General features: G+C 43.8%; 1 protein-coding gene across 2 annotated transcripts in view; it reads left to right on the top strand.

Annotated features, from left to right (window-relative positions):
* Positions 1-5,249, top strand: part of capgb (capping protein (actin filament), gelsolin-like b) — a 33,985-nt gene extending 28,736 nt beyond the window's left edge. For both annotated transcript variants that reach the window (XM_056300515.1, XM_056300518.1), the window contains exons 8-9: positions 3,861-3,952; positions 4,778-5,249. In XM_056300515.1, the coding sequence (XP_056156490.1) occupies positions 3,861-3,952; positions 4,778-4,843 (158 nt within the window). In that variant the 3' untranslated portion in view covers positions 4,844-5,249. The remainder of the gene's footprint in view (positions 1-3,860; positions 3,953-4,777) is intronic.
* The last annotated feature ends 11,303 nt before the right edge of the window (positions 5,250-16,552 follow it).

Below are 16,552 nucleotides of genomic sequence, written 5' to 3'. Positions count from 1 at the left end.
GGATATAAAAATATAAAATAGTAAGGGCTGCAACAATTAGTCAATTAGTCGATCGACAGAAAATTAATTGCCAGCTGTCTTTATAATTGATTAATCATTTAGTCATTTCAAGGAAAAATACTGAAATTCCCTCGTTCCAAGTTCTCAAATGTGGGTATTTTCAGGTTTCCCAAGTCCTCCATGACAGCAAACCACAGATCCCTAGTACAGGTCAGCAAGCCCGTTGGGTCCTGACACGCTGAGTCAGTTTGGGCTGGGCTTGGGCCATTTTTTTTTTTTAAAGACTCACTGAAAAAACTTTTCATTTCTTCATTTGTGTGGGAGGTGTGAGTGCAACAGGGTTATCAAATTCGTCTCATAAAAGCAAATTAGTCTCATAAAAGCAATCTCATAAATTTATCAGCCTTTAATTTCATGTACTTGGTGTACCAGCACGGTGGTGCAGTGGTTAGTGTGGTCGCCTCACAGCAAGAAGGTCCTGGGTTTCGAGCCCCAGGGTAGTCCAACCTTGGGGGTCGTCCTGGGTCGTCCTCTGTGTGGAGTTTGCATGTTCTCTCTGTGTCTGCGTGGGTTTCCTCCGGGTCCACCGGTTTCCTCCCACAGTCTGAAGACATGTGGGTCAGGTGAATTGGCCATACTAAATTGTCCCTAGGTGTGAATGTGTGTGTGCCGGCCCTGTGATGGTCTGGCGGCTTGTCCAGGGTGTCGCCACGCCTGCCGCCCAATGACTGCTGGGATGGGCTCCAGCATCCCCGCGACCCTTAGTAAGGATAAGCAGTTTGGATAATGAATGAATGAATGTATTAGAAACACCATTTGCTTGCAGAGGTAGTGGGAAAGTGAGCCCTGAGCGTGGCCATATGTACGAAATTCACCATATTACGAATTACAAAACCGTCACTCATGCAATGATATGCAGACCTACTAATTATGAGGATAACATAACAAATAGGTAGAGAATCGAAGACTAAATGGAATGGTACGGGGTATAAATGAAGCAGAAAAATAAAATAAAATGGCAGCGTAGAGTCAGTGGCATTAACGTGACTCAGTACCCGTGAACACTTCAAGTTACAGCTCCTCATCTGGAGGAAGTCTCTGCAGGGCATTGAACAATGTTAATCATTTGGGGCGTCCGGGTGGTGTAGTGGTCTATTCCGTTGCCTACCAACACGGGATCGCTGGTTCGAATCCCCGTGTTACCTCTGGCTTGATCAGGCGTCCGTACAGATACAAATGGCCGTGTCTGTGGGTGGGAAGCTGGATGTGGGTATGTGTCCAGGTCGCTGCACTAGCACCTCCTCTGGTCGGTCGGGGCGCCTGTTCGGAGGAGAGGGGTAACTGGGGGAATGGCGTGATCCTCCCATGTGCTACGTCTCCCTGGTGAAACTCCTCACTGTCAGGTGAAAAGAAGCAGCTAGTAACTCCACATGTATCGGAGGAGGCATGTGGTAGTCTGCAGCCCTCCCTGGATCAGCAGAGGGGGTGGAGCAGCAACCGGGACGGCTCAGAAGGGTGGGGTAATTGGCCAAGTGCAATTGGGGAGAAAAATGTGGGAGAAAAACAATTATCATTTGAATCCGTCAAAGATTATTTAACTTTCTCCCGCTTAAGAAAGAACATCACATGTTCAAGCCATGTACAGATGGGGGAGGCTGTGCGGACTTCAGTTCAAGAAGAATTCTGCGACAGGCTAACAAAGTTGTGAAAGCGACAGTGTCTGCTTGTTTAGAGTTTAATGAGGACAAATCTGTGGAGACACCAAATATGGCTATTACAGGTTGCAGGTTAATTCAAAGAACATCAAGAAAGGGTCTTAAAGATTTAATGCCAATAGGTTTGCAAACAAACATATGACTGAGTGAGGTCACAGGGGGAAGCATGACATATGTCACACATGTCACTTATGTTCGGCTAGATTTTGGATAGCCTGGATTTGGAGAAATGTAATCTATTTAAAACTTTGAACTGTATGAGCCCGAGATGGGCACAAGAGGTGGTAGTTTGGACCTCGTCAATCGCCTTATCCCACCATTCCTCAGCGAGTTCAACCCCCATTTCTTGTGCCAAAGCAGTTTTTATTGTTTATAGAATGTGCATCCAGCGACATAATAAATGAATAGATGTGGAAAATGGCTGCTGTCTGTTGGGGCAGTAAAGGTATGAGATCATCCCAGACCTGATTGGGAGGTAGAGCAAGAAAGTTAGGAAAATTGAAGGTGACATAATGCCTAATCTGAAAGTAACGAATGAGATGAGATGGAGGTAAAGACAATCTAGAGAATTTAGAGGCCAGGGTAGGGATGTTAACGAAAGTGTCATTTACAAATAGGTCTTGGAATGTCTTTATACCTTTCCTCTTCCAGAGAGAGAATGTGTCATCTGTTAGGGATGTGGGGAAAATGGGTGATTTCTATCGACAGGACTCCGAAGAGATGCAGAGAAAAACTTCCAACTTCAACTTTCAACTTTAACTTAAAAGTGTCTGCAAAATTGGTGCCAAATCTTCAGTGTAGAGAACGGGATTATTGGTGAAGCAAGAAGGGCTAGTTTAGAGAGAGGAGCAGAGTAGGGCAGGGAGCGACATTGAGTTAAGAGATTGAGCCTCTAGTTGGCACCATGGGGCATTGGGAGTATGCAGCCAGAACAGGAATTTATGAATATCCGCTGCGTCCCTGTGGGAAGATGGCAGCGCGAATTCACATTTGTGGCAGCCTTACCCAGTACCGTCCATGCAGTATCTTTGTCCACGTCTGCGTTTAAGTTTTGACTTCATTTGATGGCTGGGACAGCTAGCGCTGGATCAGCTGGGACAGCATGGCCTGCTGCGTCTTGTGAGCCCAGGGACCACGGCCCTGCCTGGAGCTGTGACTGAGCCGGTAACACCGAGGGCAGTCTGACAGGACACGGAAGCAGGGCAGGCTAAGCTAACTGCTAGCCCATGCAGGACCGGCAGTTTCGATAACACCGAGGGCGGTCTGGCGGAGGCCTCGCCTTGCCTGGCGTTGACTGTGGTGTTTTTGCCGTTGTCGTGTGGTGTGCGGGGAGGTGTGTTGAGGGTGTCTGGCTGGGAGAGCTGGCGTTGGATCGGCGGGAGGAGCCTGGTCTGCTGCATCCAGTGGGCCCAAGGACCACGGCCTGGAGCTGCGCCCGAGCAGCAAGCACCAAGGGCGGTGTGACAGGACGCGGAAGCGGGGCGGTCTGACAGGAGCTGAAAGTGGGGCAGACTAAGCTAACTGCTAGCCTATGCAGACCGGCAGTTCCGACAGTCTTCCTGGCTGGCATTCGTTCCCATGGACAGTGACTTTTTTTTTCTGTTTGTTTGTTTAGTTTGGATATACGTATGTGTTAGTTTAGATATATGTGTTAGTTAGTATGTGTGTTTTTGAAGTTCTTGTAGTTTTTGGATGTGTGTTTTTGACTTTGTGTTGCACTGCTGTGGGCTGGGGGAAATGATATTTCGTTTCTTTTCATATAATGAAATGACGAATAAAGTGTTCCTGCTTCCAGAAGTTGAATACATATTTGCTGCCCCGTCGCACTATTGTGAATTTTGAAATGGTAATTAACACACAAGAGCAATGTTGCTAATAAAATGGCTGGCTGGATGGCTGCTCTATTGGCTATAGTCATACTTGCATCTCGTTAGCAATAGCTTTCTTGTGAGTAAATTGCTGCTTCCAAATTCATAGCATTTAACTCAAAGAAGAAAATCAGTTGGTGGATTTTCTCTGTGTCAATCACAGACATTCTTTCGGGCAAATGTATTTTTTTCAAATGTAACAACAGAATGGGGTTTGGGACAATGAAACACCCGCCATCTTGTACTGCTACAAATCTACTTTCCTGTTGACTGACAGGTAGTGGAGCCAATGCCGAGGAGAAGAGAGAGGCCCTAAAGATGGCGGATAACTTCATCAAACAGATGGACTATCCGAGGATGAAGACACAGGTAAGACTCCAGCCACTCTGAACTTTTGAATTTTGCTGTAAAATCTGTACCGCCCCGTGCCGAGCCAACTAAAAGAAATGCCAGCTTATTTCCACCCTTCCCGTAACATCACTGACTACGTTTACATAAAGTTAGAAAAAAGTCGATTTATTGTGTTAGTCCCACTAAAACCGGACTTTTAAAATACATGTAAACGTGTTAGTCTGACTGAAATCGTACTAAATCGAATTTCTCGAAGTCAGACTACCACACCTAGATAATGCGGTTGGGGATCGATTTAGTCTGGCATGTATACATTTCAATCAGCCCAGAACTGGCCTAGGCATTCTGTGCATGATCCATAGTTCCCGCTGCGGTCTTTCATCCAATAGCAACCAGCTGAAAGGGGGCGTATCGTCACCTACCGTACCAGGGTCGGACATACTTCCGTCAATAAATCGATTCTTGTATACTGGGAGGACAGCAGTCCAATTACATGGCCTAATCGAGCTAGAACCGTGGCTCGACTTAGCTGTGCATGTAAACCCATTGATTGTAAGCCCTCAAGTGAAGCTATCGTCGACTTAGACCCTTCAGCCAATAACAGTAGCTTGTTACAAGGTAAAATAATTGTTTTATAGGTCTGAGAATGTGGGAATAATCTGGGAATGCACTATTAATCACAGTAAAACAACCTTTACTACTGAGAGTCGTTTTCTGTGGCTGGACAGTGATATTCATTACATCTGGTCATGTCATTTCACACTGACAGATTTCAGTTAGGTTTTACAACATTTTGGTTTTGTCTGCAGCTTCTTACCCTAAACTCTGTATGTCTTCTTACAGGTGGAGATACTTCCACAAGGCAGGGAGACCGTCATGTTCAAGCAGTTCTTCAAGAGCTGGAACTGAACATTTGACATGAAAGTCACAGATGTTGCACTCGTGAAATTATTTCCAAACCAACTATCTGTTTTTCAGCCTTTTGTCAAGAGAGCATCTGATACACATTGTTTTTTTTTAACGTGTCTTCTTATGTGTATATATTTGTAAGGTACTCTATACTAATATTAGTTACATTAGACATAAGTAGACTCAGGTCTCACAACTTGTGTGTTCAAAATTTGTCTTATCAAGATGCATCATGTGGGCAAAATTGGCCACTCCTTCTACATGTCAAATGGTATTCTAATTGTTTTAAAGCCAAGAGGACATTATATAAATTAGCTTGTTTTTTTACATTTGTTTAAGAGCATCATAGATGTATTTTCCTACATTTGAAAATATGAAAATAAATCCAAATCTGAGTCAATTTGCATGATAACTGGTTTATACATTATTTTCGTTTGCCAGTTGTGTTGGTTATTAATGAAAACTCCATTGTGTGCCTAAAGACCTTTACCCACCGGAGATATAACATATCCACACCTTATTCCTAGCCCCCATGATACCTTGCCTGAATTATGGGCGCGACTTCTGGCGCATCCTGTCACTGAACTGGAACTGGTTTTTTCCATGGTAACAGTACACTAACTGTCTTTCTTAGAGTGATTTGTACGGGGTCTCATTCATTCATGAAGATCTAGCCAGCCAAATTAGCTAATGATGTGGGAACACAACCTCACGGAGCTCAAAAAGGGTGAAATAATAATACCTTTGCCGTCCGGAAAAGATGGTTGGGAAGATGACGTGAAGAAGTGGCCTCATATCAGGTACGGTAGCATTTTTAGCTTTTTTGTTGAGTCCGTTGCCTGTGAAGGTAAGGGGATGAACAATTTAAAAAGCCCAGAGGCGTACCAATATCTACACAGCAAAAGAGTCGGCCAGGTGTTATTCAAGGATGTTGGAAATGACTTTGTCTACCTAAAAGCAGACATAGAGCCGAGTCAGAGCATGCACATATCTCATCATAAGGCTTGGGTGTTAGCATCAGTGACAGGTGACATACAGACAGCGGGTTGCTCATGTATTGCAGAACCAGGACGCTGTTATAGTCATGCAGCAGCAATTCTGTGGAAAGCCAGTAAAGTAATGACATGAAAAGACATGAAAAATTTGATTTTACTGTGAAATCTTTACAAATAAATTTACTGAACTGGAAATTGTACTGTACTTACATTAATTCACTGCTTAATATGATGTTGCTGCTGCTGTTGTTGTTGTGGCACAAAACCTCAAATCTTACAACTAACTACATACATTTAGTCATGTACTGTGCTTGAGTACAATTTTGAGGTACTTATAGTAGGTTACTTGAGAATTTACATTTTATACTATACTATACTATTTCAAACGTTAAAAAACTTAAAAATGTATAATAAAAGAAAACAAAAGAGAAAAAATCAAAACAAGCAAGCAATATCATCATCAAACATTTGTTTTAAATCTCGGCAGTTCGAAAAGGAGTACGCAGAAGTTAAAAAAAAAACTTTTCTAGTTCTACCCCTTTTTCTATTTTAGTATTTCAACAGTGAACTGTGTGATTTATAAATGAAAACTCAATCATCTACCACCAGTGACCATGACGTCTCTCTAGTAAACCATACAAAGATCATTCATTTAACACAACAAGAACAAAGCAAGTGCAGAGCAACATCAAAACAACTCAAGAACAATTCACACAAGATGTCACAGCTCCATCCCATATCTGTTCAACATATTATTTTTAAAGAGTCTTAAATTTGATTATTGATTCACATGTTTTCATTTCATCACTGCAATTATTCCATATCTTGATACCTTTGGTTGTGACACAATGATATTTTGCATTTGTCCTTACTGGGTTTTGTTTAAACGTACATGTTCCTCTCAGGTCACAATTACTTTGCCTCAACTGGAACAACCCCTGGATACTGTCAGGTACTTAATGATTTAACACTTTGTACATGATTTGAGCAGTTTTAAAGTCCACCAGATCTTTGAATTTTAGTGTTTTTAGTTTGATAAAGAGTTGGTTTGTTGGTTCTCTGCAGTTGGCTTTGTTTACTATCCTTATGGCTCTTTTTTGAATAATAAAGATTGAATCGGTGTTGGTTTTATATGTGTTCCCCCACACTTCCACATAGTGGGTGATGTATGGAAGTATGAGGGAACAGCACAAGGTGTGAAGTGAAGCTTGATTTAGAAGATCTTTGACTTTGAACGGTATTGCAATTGATTTGGATACTTTGGCCTTGGTATAATTTATATGTGGTTTTCAACATAATTTATTGTCCACTATTACCCCAAGAAATGTAATTTCAGTCACTCTTTCTATTTCTACATTGTTAATCATGAGTTTCTTGATTGAGTTAATTTTACAGTTACCAAAGATTATAAATTTTGTTTTACTTAAATTCAATGTTAGTTTGTTAGCATCAAACCATGTCTTTAACTTCATCAGTTCCTTTTCCACTATATCCAGGAGTTGATCCAGATGATCCCCACAGCAAAATAAATTTGTGTCATCAGCAAATAAAATGGCTTTCAGAGATTCAGACACTTCACAAATATTGTTTACATACAGAATAAACAGTAATGGTCCCAACACTGAGCCCTGGGGGACCCCACATGTGACTTACAGTAGGTGAGACTTTAAGTTTTGTAATTCAACATATTGATATCTGTCTTTTAGATAGCTGGTTAACCAGGAGAGTGCGGTTCCCCTAATTCCATATGATTGTAGTTTTTTCAGTAATAATTCATTATCTACGGTGTCAAATGCTTTTTTTTAGATCCAGAAATACCCCTATTGCATAGTATTTGTTTTCTATTGCCATTGTTATTTCATCTACAAATTCTATGAGTGCAAATGAAGTTGTTCTGTTTGCTCTAAAATCATACTGCTGATCATACAGTACATTATGTTTTGTGATGAAGTCATGTTTTGTTGAAAAGTATATTTTTTCTAGTATTTTTGAGAAATGTGGAAGCAAGGAAACAAGTATAGTATAGTATAGTATACTATACTATACTATACTTAGTACCACCTTGACCAACTACATTAAAGTTGCCTAGTTATCAATTCAAGCACATGGAAAGGTACACAAAGATTGACAGAAATTAAATATACACAAATTTAAAGTACAATGTTCAGATAATACGAATCAATGTTTAGTTCATGACATTATTTGTAAAGGATCTATAAAGGCAAATAACAAATTAGGGTAACTTTAAATAAACAAATTTTAACACTGTGCCTTACTTGTAGCTGTTGACAAGACTATTCTCTACTGCAAATAAGCACTCTAAACCAAGTGGTGTTGTATGGGGGACTAGGGTTGGCTAATAAGAATCTAACTTGCACACAGACATCAGGATACATAGCCTGGGTTTAATATTTTCAAAATAAATATTCTGTATGTTGGTTAAAACAGGAACTGAAATTGGCACCTGCCAAATAAAGGGTAACGTTAAATGTCCGTGGCAATGTAGGTCACCTGCCTGTCACCATGGCAGACAGGTTTTTCTTATACTAATAACATTCTTAAAAACAATGCTTAAGTTAAGAAAAGTCAGGGATAGTCAGATTCTGAAAGCTGAAAAAGTGGTGTAAACAATGCTAGCAAACTAGTCGACAACACATTAGCTTACCTGTTGTTGTGACCTGATGAGTCCTGATGAGTGGGCGTCGCTTCTTCTCAGGTGGCCTCTCGTAATCCAGAAAATGTGTTGGGTAAAGGTTATCCAGCGTTGGCTTCTTATCAACAAAGTGAAACGAGCAAAACATAAGGAGTTTGAGGGGGCTTTTTTTCTTCAGCCAAATATTTTTTTCTCGTCGTCTTGTGGGAGGCAATGGAAAGTGTACCACCGCTGACAGGCAGTCTGGTTTAGTTTGAGGCTTATGATCGAAGCACTCCCGTTTAAGCCACACGTTACGTTTCGTCTGGTTGTACGTACAACCACGAACAGCACATGTAGTCCCCGAGCTCCGTAACGACATTTTATATGTCAGTTAGCAACTTTTATCGTCTTTTTTAAAAAAAAACACGAACAGCAATAGCTCTTAATACTTCTTCAGTCAAGTCTGCCGCCGGTCTGTGATTCTGCTTCCGCCGAACACCGGAAGTATTACCCACAATCGTTTCCCCAGTGACACCCCAGGAAACTCGTGGATAAACGACACGAATATGCTAAATACTCGCCTGCGGATATTTCGCATCAAAACTATTCAAACCGGCAGCTAATAAAATAATGTTATCTTTGTTCTGATTAGGATGCCTCCTGGGCGCCAACTGGGAGGAGACCCCGGGGTAGACCCAGAACTCGCTGGAGGGACTACATGTCCAATCTGGCCTGGGAACGCCTTGGGATCCCCCAGGAGGAGCTGGAGGACGTTGCTGGGGAGAGGGACGTCTGAAGTGCCCTACTTAGCTTGCTGCCGCCGCGACCCTACCCCGGCTGAAGATTAATGAATGAATCTTTGTTTTTCAATAATGAAATAGGGTACGGATCGGGCAATGACAGGGCTCTCCTCCTCTTCCCTTTTGGGTCTCGGAGGGACCCCACCCGTTGCCGTTCCGGCCCCTGCCGGGCGCACTTCCTCCGTTGCGGTGCCTTGCCACCAACTCTACTACATCCAAAAGTAAACTCGTTATCCTGGTAGCCTAGTTGTTCGGTGATGCTCCTCCACACGTTGTCCTTGAGTTCATTGTCTTTTTATAACTTTTGTGTCCTGTCATACAATACAGGGCGATGAGAAACACAATCAACAAGTCGGTCGTTGTCATTAGAGGTTGTGACACGTGACATCCGTTCCGCGCAACGTGTTTGGTTGATGCCTTTATTCGCGGCACGGAAGCTCAGAAAAATCGACCTCGTTCCGACAGAAAAAAAATTACGCCGCTTTTTCGTCGCGTCATATTGGCGTTCTGTGTGAAAGTACTCTCGACAAAAACAACAGTTCGAAAAAAATATTATAGCGAATTCGAGGGACAGTCCGGGAACCGCCATAGCTGGGACGCGAACCCATGTTCACCACTCCGCAAGCGACAACGTTAACTAGTTGACTAAAGGGTGTGACTCTTTAGATGAGGACCAACGTGTCTACTTATCCATGCACGTTATAATATATTGACGTGCGAATTAATTGCACGCAACACAAAAAAACGCCTCCCGTGTGTAAAGGCCGTGTGTAAAGGCAAAATTATCATAAGGTGGGTCACTCTCCTTACATCTGTCCAGGTGTTTCCCTTGTCTGGTTTCACTTCCTCCCTCTTCTGGATGTATGGTGAAGAGTTTAGTCACACCTCCCCCAATGAGTAACAGCACCCACGAGAGCCACTTCCATTAAATTTGGGCGTCTCCTTGCATGAATATTCATAACATTGTAGTCAGGGTACCCTGTACGTCAGGCTCACCCCCTGGATTCAGATTTTATTCTGGAGCCTGCAATTAAAATGGTTGGTTTTTTTTTTGCACGAGCTTCTAGGGTCGAATTTTTTAAAATTAGTAGAAAAAATTATGAAACAACTGAATGCCATTTTCACTCCGACCTACACACAGGTCATGCAACGAGATTTGGGAACATGCAGCTGAAAATCTGTCAGATTCAGTGAAAGTTGCAGGCTACTTTAGAGCTAAACTCCGCAAGAACCAGTCAATTTGGCGACCATGCGAGGTAGAGGCCCTATCTATTGCTGCTGCACTGAAGCACTTAAAGCCCACAATCCTGTTCCCAAAGAAAGCCTGTGTTAACAGACAGCAAGCCTTGCGTACAAGCCTTTGAAAATGTATGCAGAGGAGAGTTCTCAGCTAGCCTCCGTGTAACTACCTTTCTGTCTACAGCCAGTATGTCTCCATTCGGCATGTGGCTGGTGCCCCTATACTGCCTTCTGATTTTGCCAGTCGCAATCGGTCTTTCGGTCGATGTCACACGCCGCCATCTTCGAAGTAACGTTAATCATTGTTGTTAGCTGTTAGCACAGATTTTTCTTACTAGCTCTATTAATATTATTTCAAATTAACATTAAGATCACAAATTTTCTCTGGTAAGATTTTCGGTTATATATATATATATAAAGGTAACATTTTCTGTTAGATTGGATATATAGCTATATGTTAGATTAGATGCACGCAGGCGAGATGGTTGGGTGTTCTTGTTGTGTGAAGAATTGCCACAGCAAATCCCACGATCGCTCCGGTATTAAACTCGAGAATGGGTTACGCTTTTTTCTTTCCCTTCTTGGAAGAGAAACAAAGGAAAGAACATCGAGGACTTAACCAAGAGGTGCAGGATGGCCTGGGTTGCAGTAGTGAGACGCAAATTGATCACATTCTTTAAACATCTCAGTGAGGTAAGGGTAAGGGTAAAGGCAAATGTAACGCTAATATATAGCTAGGTCAATGGCTAAAGTGCTAGCTAATTCGTAAACAATGCTTCTGATCCTTGGAAGATGGCGCCCGGCATCGCGTTGCCCTTGGAAACGGCCCAAGTCCGAAAGACCGATGCTCCTGACTATGACAATACCATCTGCCAGATCTTCACTTCTTTCCGCACCACTATGAAGTCTATTGTACGCCAGGTTACGGCAGAGGGTATTCTTCAGGGGTCCCAGAAACTCCCTTTTAGCATGGCTAGCCATACAGGCCGAGTGCGCTGACCTCCGAAGGACTGTGCTCACCTCCATCAAGGCATCTGCCCCTCAAAGAAGCTAACCAACATATGTGATGTTAAACGTTAGCTGAATGTAGCCACATTATCCAACGATGGTCTTTTGGTGGTGCGTCACCATACCCCCCTTGCTTCCTCAGCTGACTGTATCATAATTCCCAGGTTGGTCCTAGATGGCTTCCTTATGTCCCTTCATGTAAGTGCTGCACTTAAGAAAGTCCCTGCCTTTGTGGTGGACCAGTCAAAATGTGATCCGCCAGTCATTGTCGGTGCATCCTTTGTAGCTGATGTGTTTAAACGTGAACGCCAGCTCATCCTTGTGGTCCGTGAGTGTGTCCCCTCTTTAATAGCATCCACTCTCATTGACGATGAACAGCACCAGACCCTTCATGATGCTCTGATTCACTTATGTATTGGCTTGCGGCCGCTGGATGGTCCATTTACTGTGATCAGAACTGACCCAGCTCCTGGCTTTGTGGCATTGGGTGACGACACGGCACCTGCCAGGCATAGGCTGACTGTTTAAGTCGGCAACGCTAAGAACATCAACAAAAATCCCATCGCTGAGAAGGCCATTCAGGAGCAAATACTGCGTCTTGAGCCAAATTGCAGAACTGTCATCCCCCTGCTTCTGTCAGTTGCCACTGCCCACTTAAACAGCCGCATCAAATCCCGCGGTTTGTCTGCCCGTGAGATGCTATTACAGAGGGACCAGGTCTCTCACAATCAGTTGCCTGTCAACGACCGGGACCTTATTATGCAGCTGCGCGCACAACTGTTGATCAATCATCCATATAGCATGAAAGCCAAAGCCCCCACTGGTCGTGTTGCATCGCCTTCCATGGTCCGTCCTGACGACCTTATATATCTCTATAGTGATCGAAATAAGTCTAGAGCCCAAGATGGATACCTTGTCGTCAGCGTTGAAGGGTCATGGTGCAACATGCTGAAGTTCACAGGTAAATGGTAAATGGACGGTGTACCCAACGCTGTCGCACTTCATACAGGGTTAGATTGAATGATTGCTATCAGGTGGCGAGTGCTGCTTCTGACATGGTCTTCTGTGATGACGCTGATGAGGACACGTCTGACACGGATCCTGATGTCTCCCCTCCCCAGGGCCCCGACATTCCCCCTGCCATAGCCAAGCCTGCTCCAGTGCCCTTTCTGCCCGCTGGGGTTCTCAGTTCTGTTCCTCCAGACGAACCCTCTGCTGGTCCAGTTAGTGATCAGCATGATGAAGAAACCCATGGGGCTTATTCCACATCCATGTGGGGCTCTTCAGGATTTGTTGCTTTGTAGCTTTCTTGTTTATTCCCTGAAGCCACTGTTGGGCATTCCCGTAATTCCTTCGGGGTGTGTGTGATCTGCCTTTGCAGCATGTTTCAGGTTCTGTTACTTTTCTATCCTATAGTGCCTTATGCTCTGTGCCCTTTGTAATGTTCGTGCCTTTAGCGGTGTTTTTCGACACTGTTTGTGAGTTGCCTTATGGCTGTTATGGCTGGGTTTGGTTGTAGTGGAAAAGAGGGTGGCGCCAGGAATGTATTGTGTACTTTTGGGTTACTTGGGTGTGTATGTCTGTCTGTTACCTTGACGCCATTCAGTAAATCATCTATGCACTAACTGGATCGTGTCTGTGGCTTTGTGAGTGTCCTCACCTTATACTGATGACAAGCATCATAAACCCTCCTCCACTGTATTAATAAACTGGCTGTTAGTCATTTGCTCGCTGGCATGGGGACTTCTTTGTGCACTGACACAAAACGTTATGCTCGTGACCCCTGTGTTACTTGACCAAAACCCACTTCTTACCCTGTGCCCCAATAAAGGTTCGTATCTCCCACCTCACACCCTGATGGGGTTTGTGTTTGTTTCTATTGCTATCCTTTAGCTTTTCTTGCCAAGTAGCAGTTGCATTATAACTATTCCTATTACTACTACTATTGCTACTGCTGATAATGATAAAAAAACAATGAGAAGCTTTGAAAGTGACCCAATGCACACCTCAACCAGCGGCGCACCTGCGTCACTCGAGACGGTGTCAAGGACGCAGCCCAAATCATTAACACTGTTATAAAAGATTGTTCCGTCTTGTGTTTACTGCTGAATCACAACCATAGCAATCTCGGAACACTGTGATTTAGCTCTGGGGACAATGGCTAATATGTGGGGGCTTCCTGTGTAGCTGCTGGCTGTTCGCCAGCTGTTCGCTTCCGTTTCCTATGAAAACTTACTCTTTGTTTAGCAACTTGAGACACGAGAGTGGAGTTGGAGTTGAGAGACGACGTCTATGACTATTGTTTCACAAGTAGTCGACACGAGTCGAATGTTTCTCCATACGATACACAAACATCAACACTTTCTGTAGGTGTTGTAGGTCCAGACGACATTTTGGCCAATGCGTTCCACCTCTTTCACTCCCCACACGGATTGTTTACCTACATGTAACTGAAGCGTGTTCCTGTAGAAAGCGCTGCCTAGTCAAATGTGATTGGTCAATACTACTCGGCCTACAACGGAAACCAGAACGTTTCCGACACCAAAATCTTGACCCGTGCCTACAACCATAGACGGAGCCATATTAGGGACATGGTGAGAAAAAAAATTAGGGGGCAGTATTGCGTTCCCTCGCAATACCTTTTTTCACCAGTGAAGAAGAAGAAGAGAAATTGAATTCCCCCCCCCCCTCTTTTTTCAAATTATTTCAAACAAATTTCAGAAGACACATTCCTATTCAGGCGGCACGGTGGCGCAATGGTTATCGCGGTCGCCTCACAGCGAGGTCCTGGGTTCGAGCCCCGGGGGTAGTCCAATCTTGGGGGATCATCCCGGGTCGTAATCTGTGTGGAGTTTGCATGTTCTGCCTGGGTTTCCTCCGGGGGCTCCTGTTTCCTTCCAAAGACATGTAAGTCAGGTGAATTGGCCGTACTAAATTGCCCCTAGGGTGTATGTGTATCTGCCCTGTGATGGCCTGGCGGCCTGTCCGGGGTGTCTCCCCGCCTGCCGCCCAATGACTGCTGGAATAGGCTCCAGCATCCCCGCGACCCTGAGAGCAGGATAAGCGGTTAAGATAACGGATAGCTGGACATTCCTATATTCAAATCACAATAGCAGGATGGTCAGAGCGGCAGCCATTTTTATTTGTGTCAGTAACCATCGGTTGTACACTACTCCCCTTTCCCACCAAAATTAGCGGGTTTACCTGGGTTTTCTAAACGCGGGTGAACCCGCTAAAAATTGCCGATTGGCAACTCTCCCGCTGCCCGTAGCCGAATACGCCTTTCTGTTTTGGTTTGTTTTTTCTGGTGCGTCATGTTCGACGTCACGAACGTGCGCCGGAAAAGGTTTACAGTGTGATTTAGAAGTAAACAGTAGAAAGCAGCATGGAGGACAGTGAAAATGTTACGGTGGTTACTTCTTTTTTATATGTTACTTATTCCGTCTCTCTTTCAAACTCGGTGCCGACTAATTTGGAACGATGTTCAAGCGCTGCTTGCACGGAGACGGACGGAATTTGTGGCTGAGATAACTAGGAGTTGTAGAAGTTACCGACAGAGGCGACAAGTCTTCATTGCCTCCATGATAGCTATTGTTGGCAGTGGGGCCCCCACCCGGAAGGCTTCAGCGCCATTAATTTGTTTATAACTTGCCTTGGGTTGCGAACAATGCCTCTTTCACTCAGAATTTTCGATATATTGCTGTATATCGCAGCATCTCTCACAATGCCAGAAACCTGTCTCCTTATTTCCTCTTATCCTCGAATCAGGAGAAGCGCTCTCACTTCGCTGTCTTGCCAGTGTTGCATCTTGCACGATATGAAGAACAAAATCGCCGTTGCATGTTATCTGTTTATTTACGCGCCCACGTCCGGACTTCAAAGCGCGTCATAGCGTCGCGCCGGAAAAGGAGCGAAAATGTCCTGTTCCCATCAATGCCGATCGGAGCCGGAGCCGATAAAAAACCCATGTCTGTTGCAGTCATTTGACCCGGGACTGAATGCCGATTGTAACCTTTCTTACCCAGTCTCACGGCAGTTAGTGAAACAGTCACGACATTTAACCTATTGATTCGTGTACATGGACACAAATTTTCAATTTTTTTCGTGACACTCAGCTCGTTAGTTTCAGCAGCGGAAGGCTACGTTAGCCTTCCCATGGTCCTCAGTGAGTTTGGAAGTTGTGCTGAGTGTCACGAAAAAAAATGTGAAAATTCGTGTCCATGTACACGAATCAATAGATTAAATGTTGAGTTTTTCACGAACTTTCGTGAGACTGGGCTGACCTTTCCCGCTGGCCAAAAAAGCCGGATGTTAGCGGGTGTTTGCGGGTTTTGATCCGGAGTTTTTGGCCAGTGGGAAAGGGGTATGCACATTTCACGATGCATTGTGGGATACATTGAGTCCGCTATCATTATAATATATTTATAATGTAAACTACTAATCACACACGTTAGTCCTTAGCTAACGGGTCTGACCCTTTAGCCGAGTGATTAGCGATATCGAATCCCGCACTGGGCAAGAAAATAACCGGTTACAATAATATAATTATAATTAAAAGTTTAATAATTCCCACTATACATTGGGACAGCACTACAAAACGGCGAAGACAGTAGTGATGTGATTTGTGACACAGGCGTGGAATTTTTTTTCTTTAAAAACTTTATTGATAACATTCAGACAAACAACAGTAACATACACAAGTTTAAAGAACAAAAAACAATAATAAAAAAAAGGAGACAAATCGCCAGGGAACTCAGTTAAAAATAACAGCCGTGGAGTCGTATGAACATTTACGGCCCCGCTGACGTGTTGTCACCACGACAACCAACAACAATCACCATTTTCTTTTGAGTGGTTCAACGTTCGTTCTACTCTCATTCAGTTTCCATGGCCACAGCCATGTATGATTTCCCTGCTGGTACCCTTTTTTCCCGCACCACAGCCAATAAGAATAAAGTCCAAGGGTCATGAAAATGGACGGGGGAACAAATAGGCGCCTCTCATTATGCTGGCTGACTAGTTTTCCCAACCA

Source organism: Lampris incognitus, chromosome 20 (assembly GCF_029633865.1).
Source record: "Lampris incognitus isolate fLamInc1 chromosome 20, fLamInc1.hap2, whole genome shotgun sequence".
In the NCBI taxonomy this organism is placed as follows: domain Eukaryota; kingdom Metazoa; phylum Chordata; class Actinopteri; order Lampriformes; family Lampridae; genus Lampris; species Lampris incognitus.
Note: the sequence above shows the minus strand (reverse complement) of the source record. Positions and strands in the feature narration are given on the sequence as shown.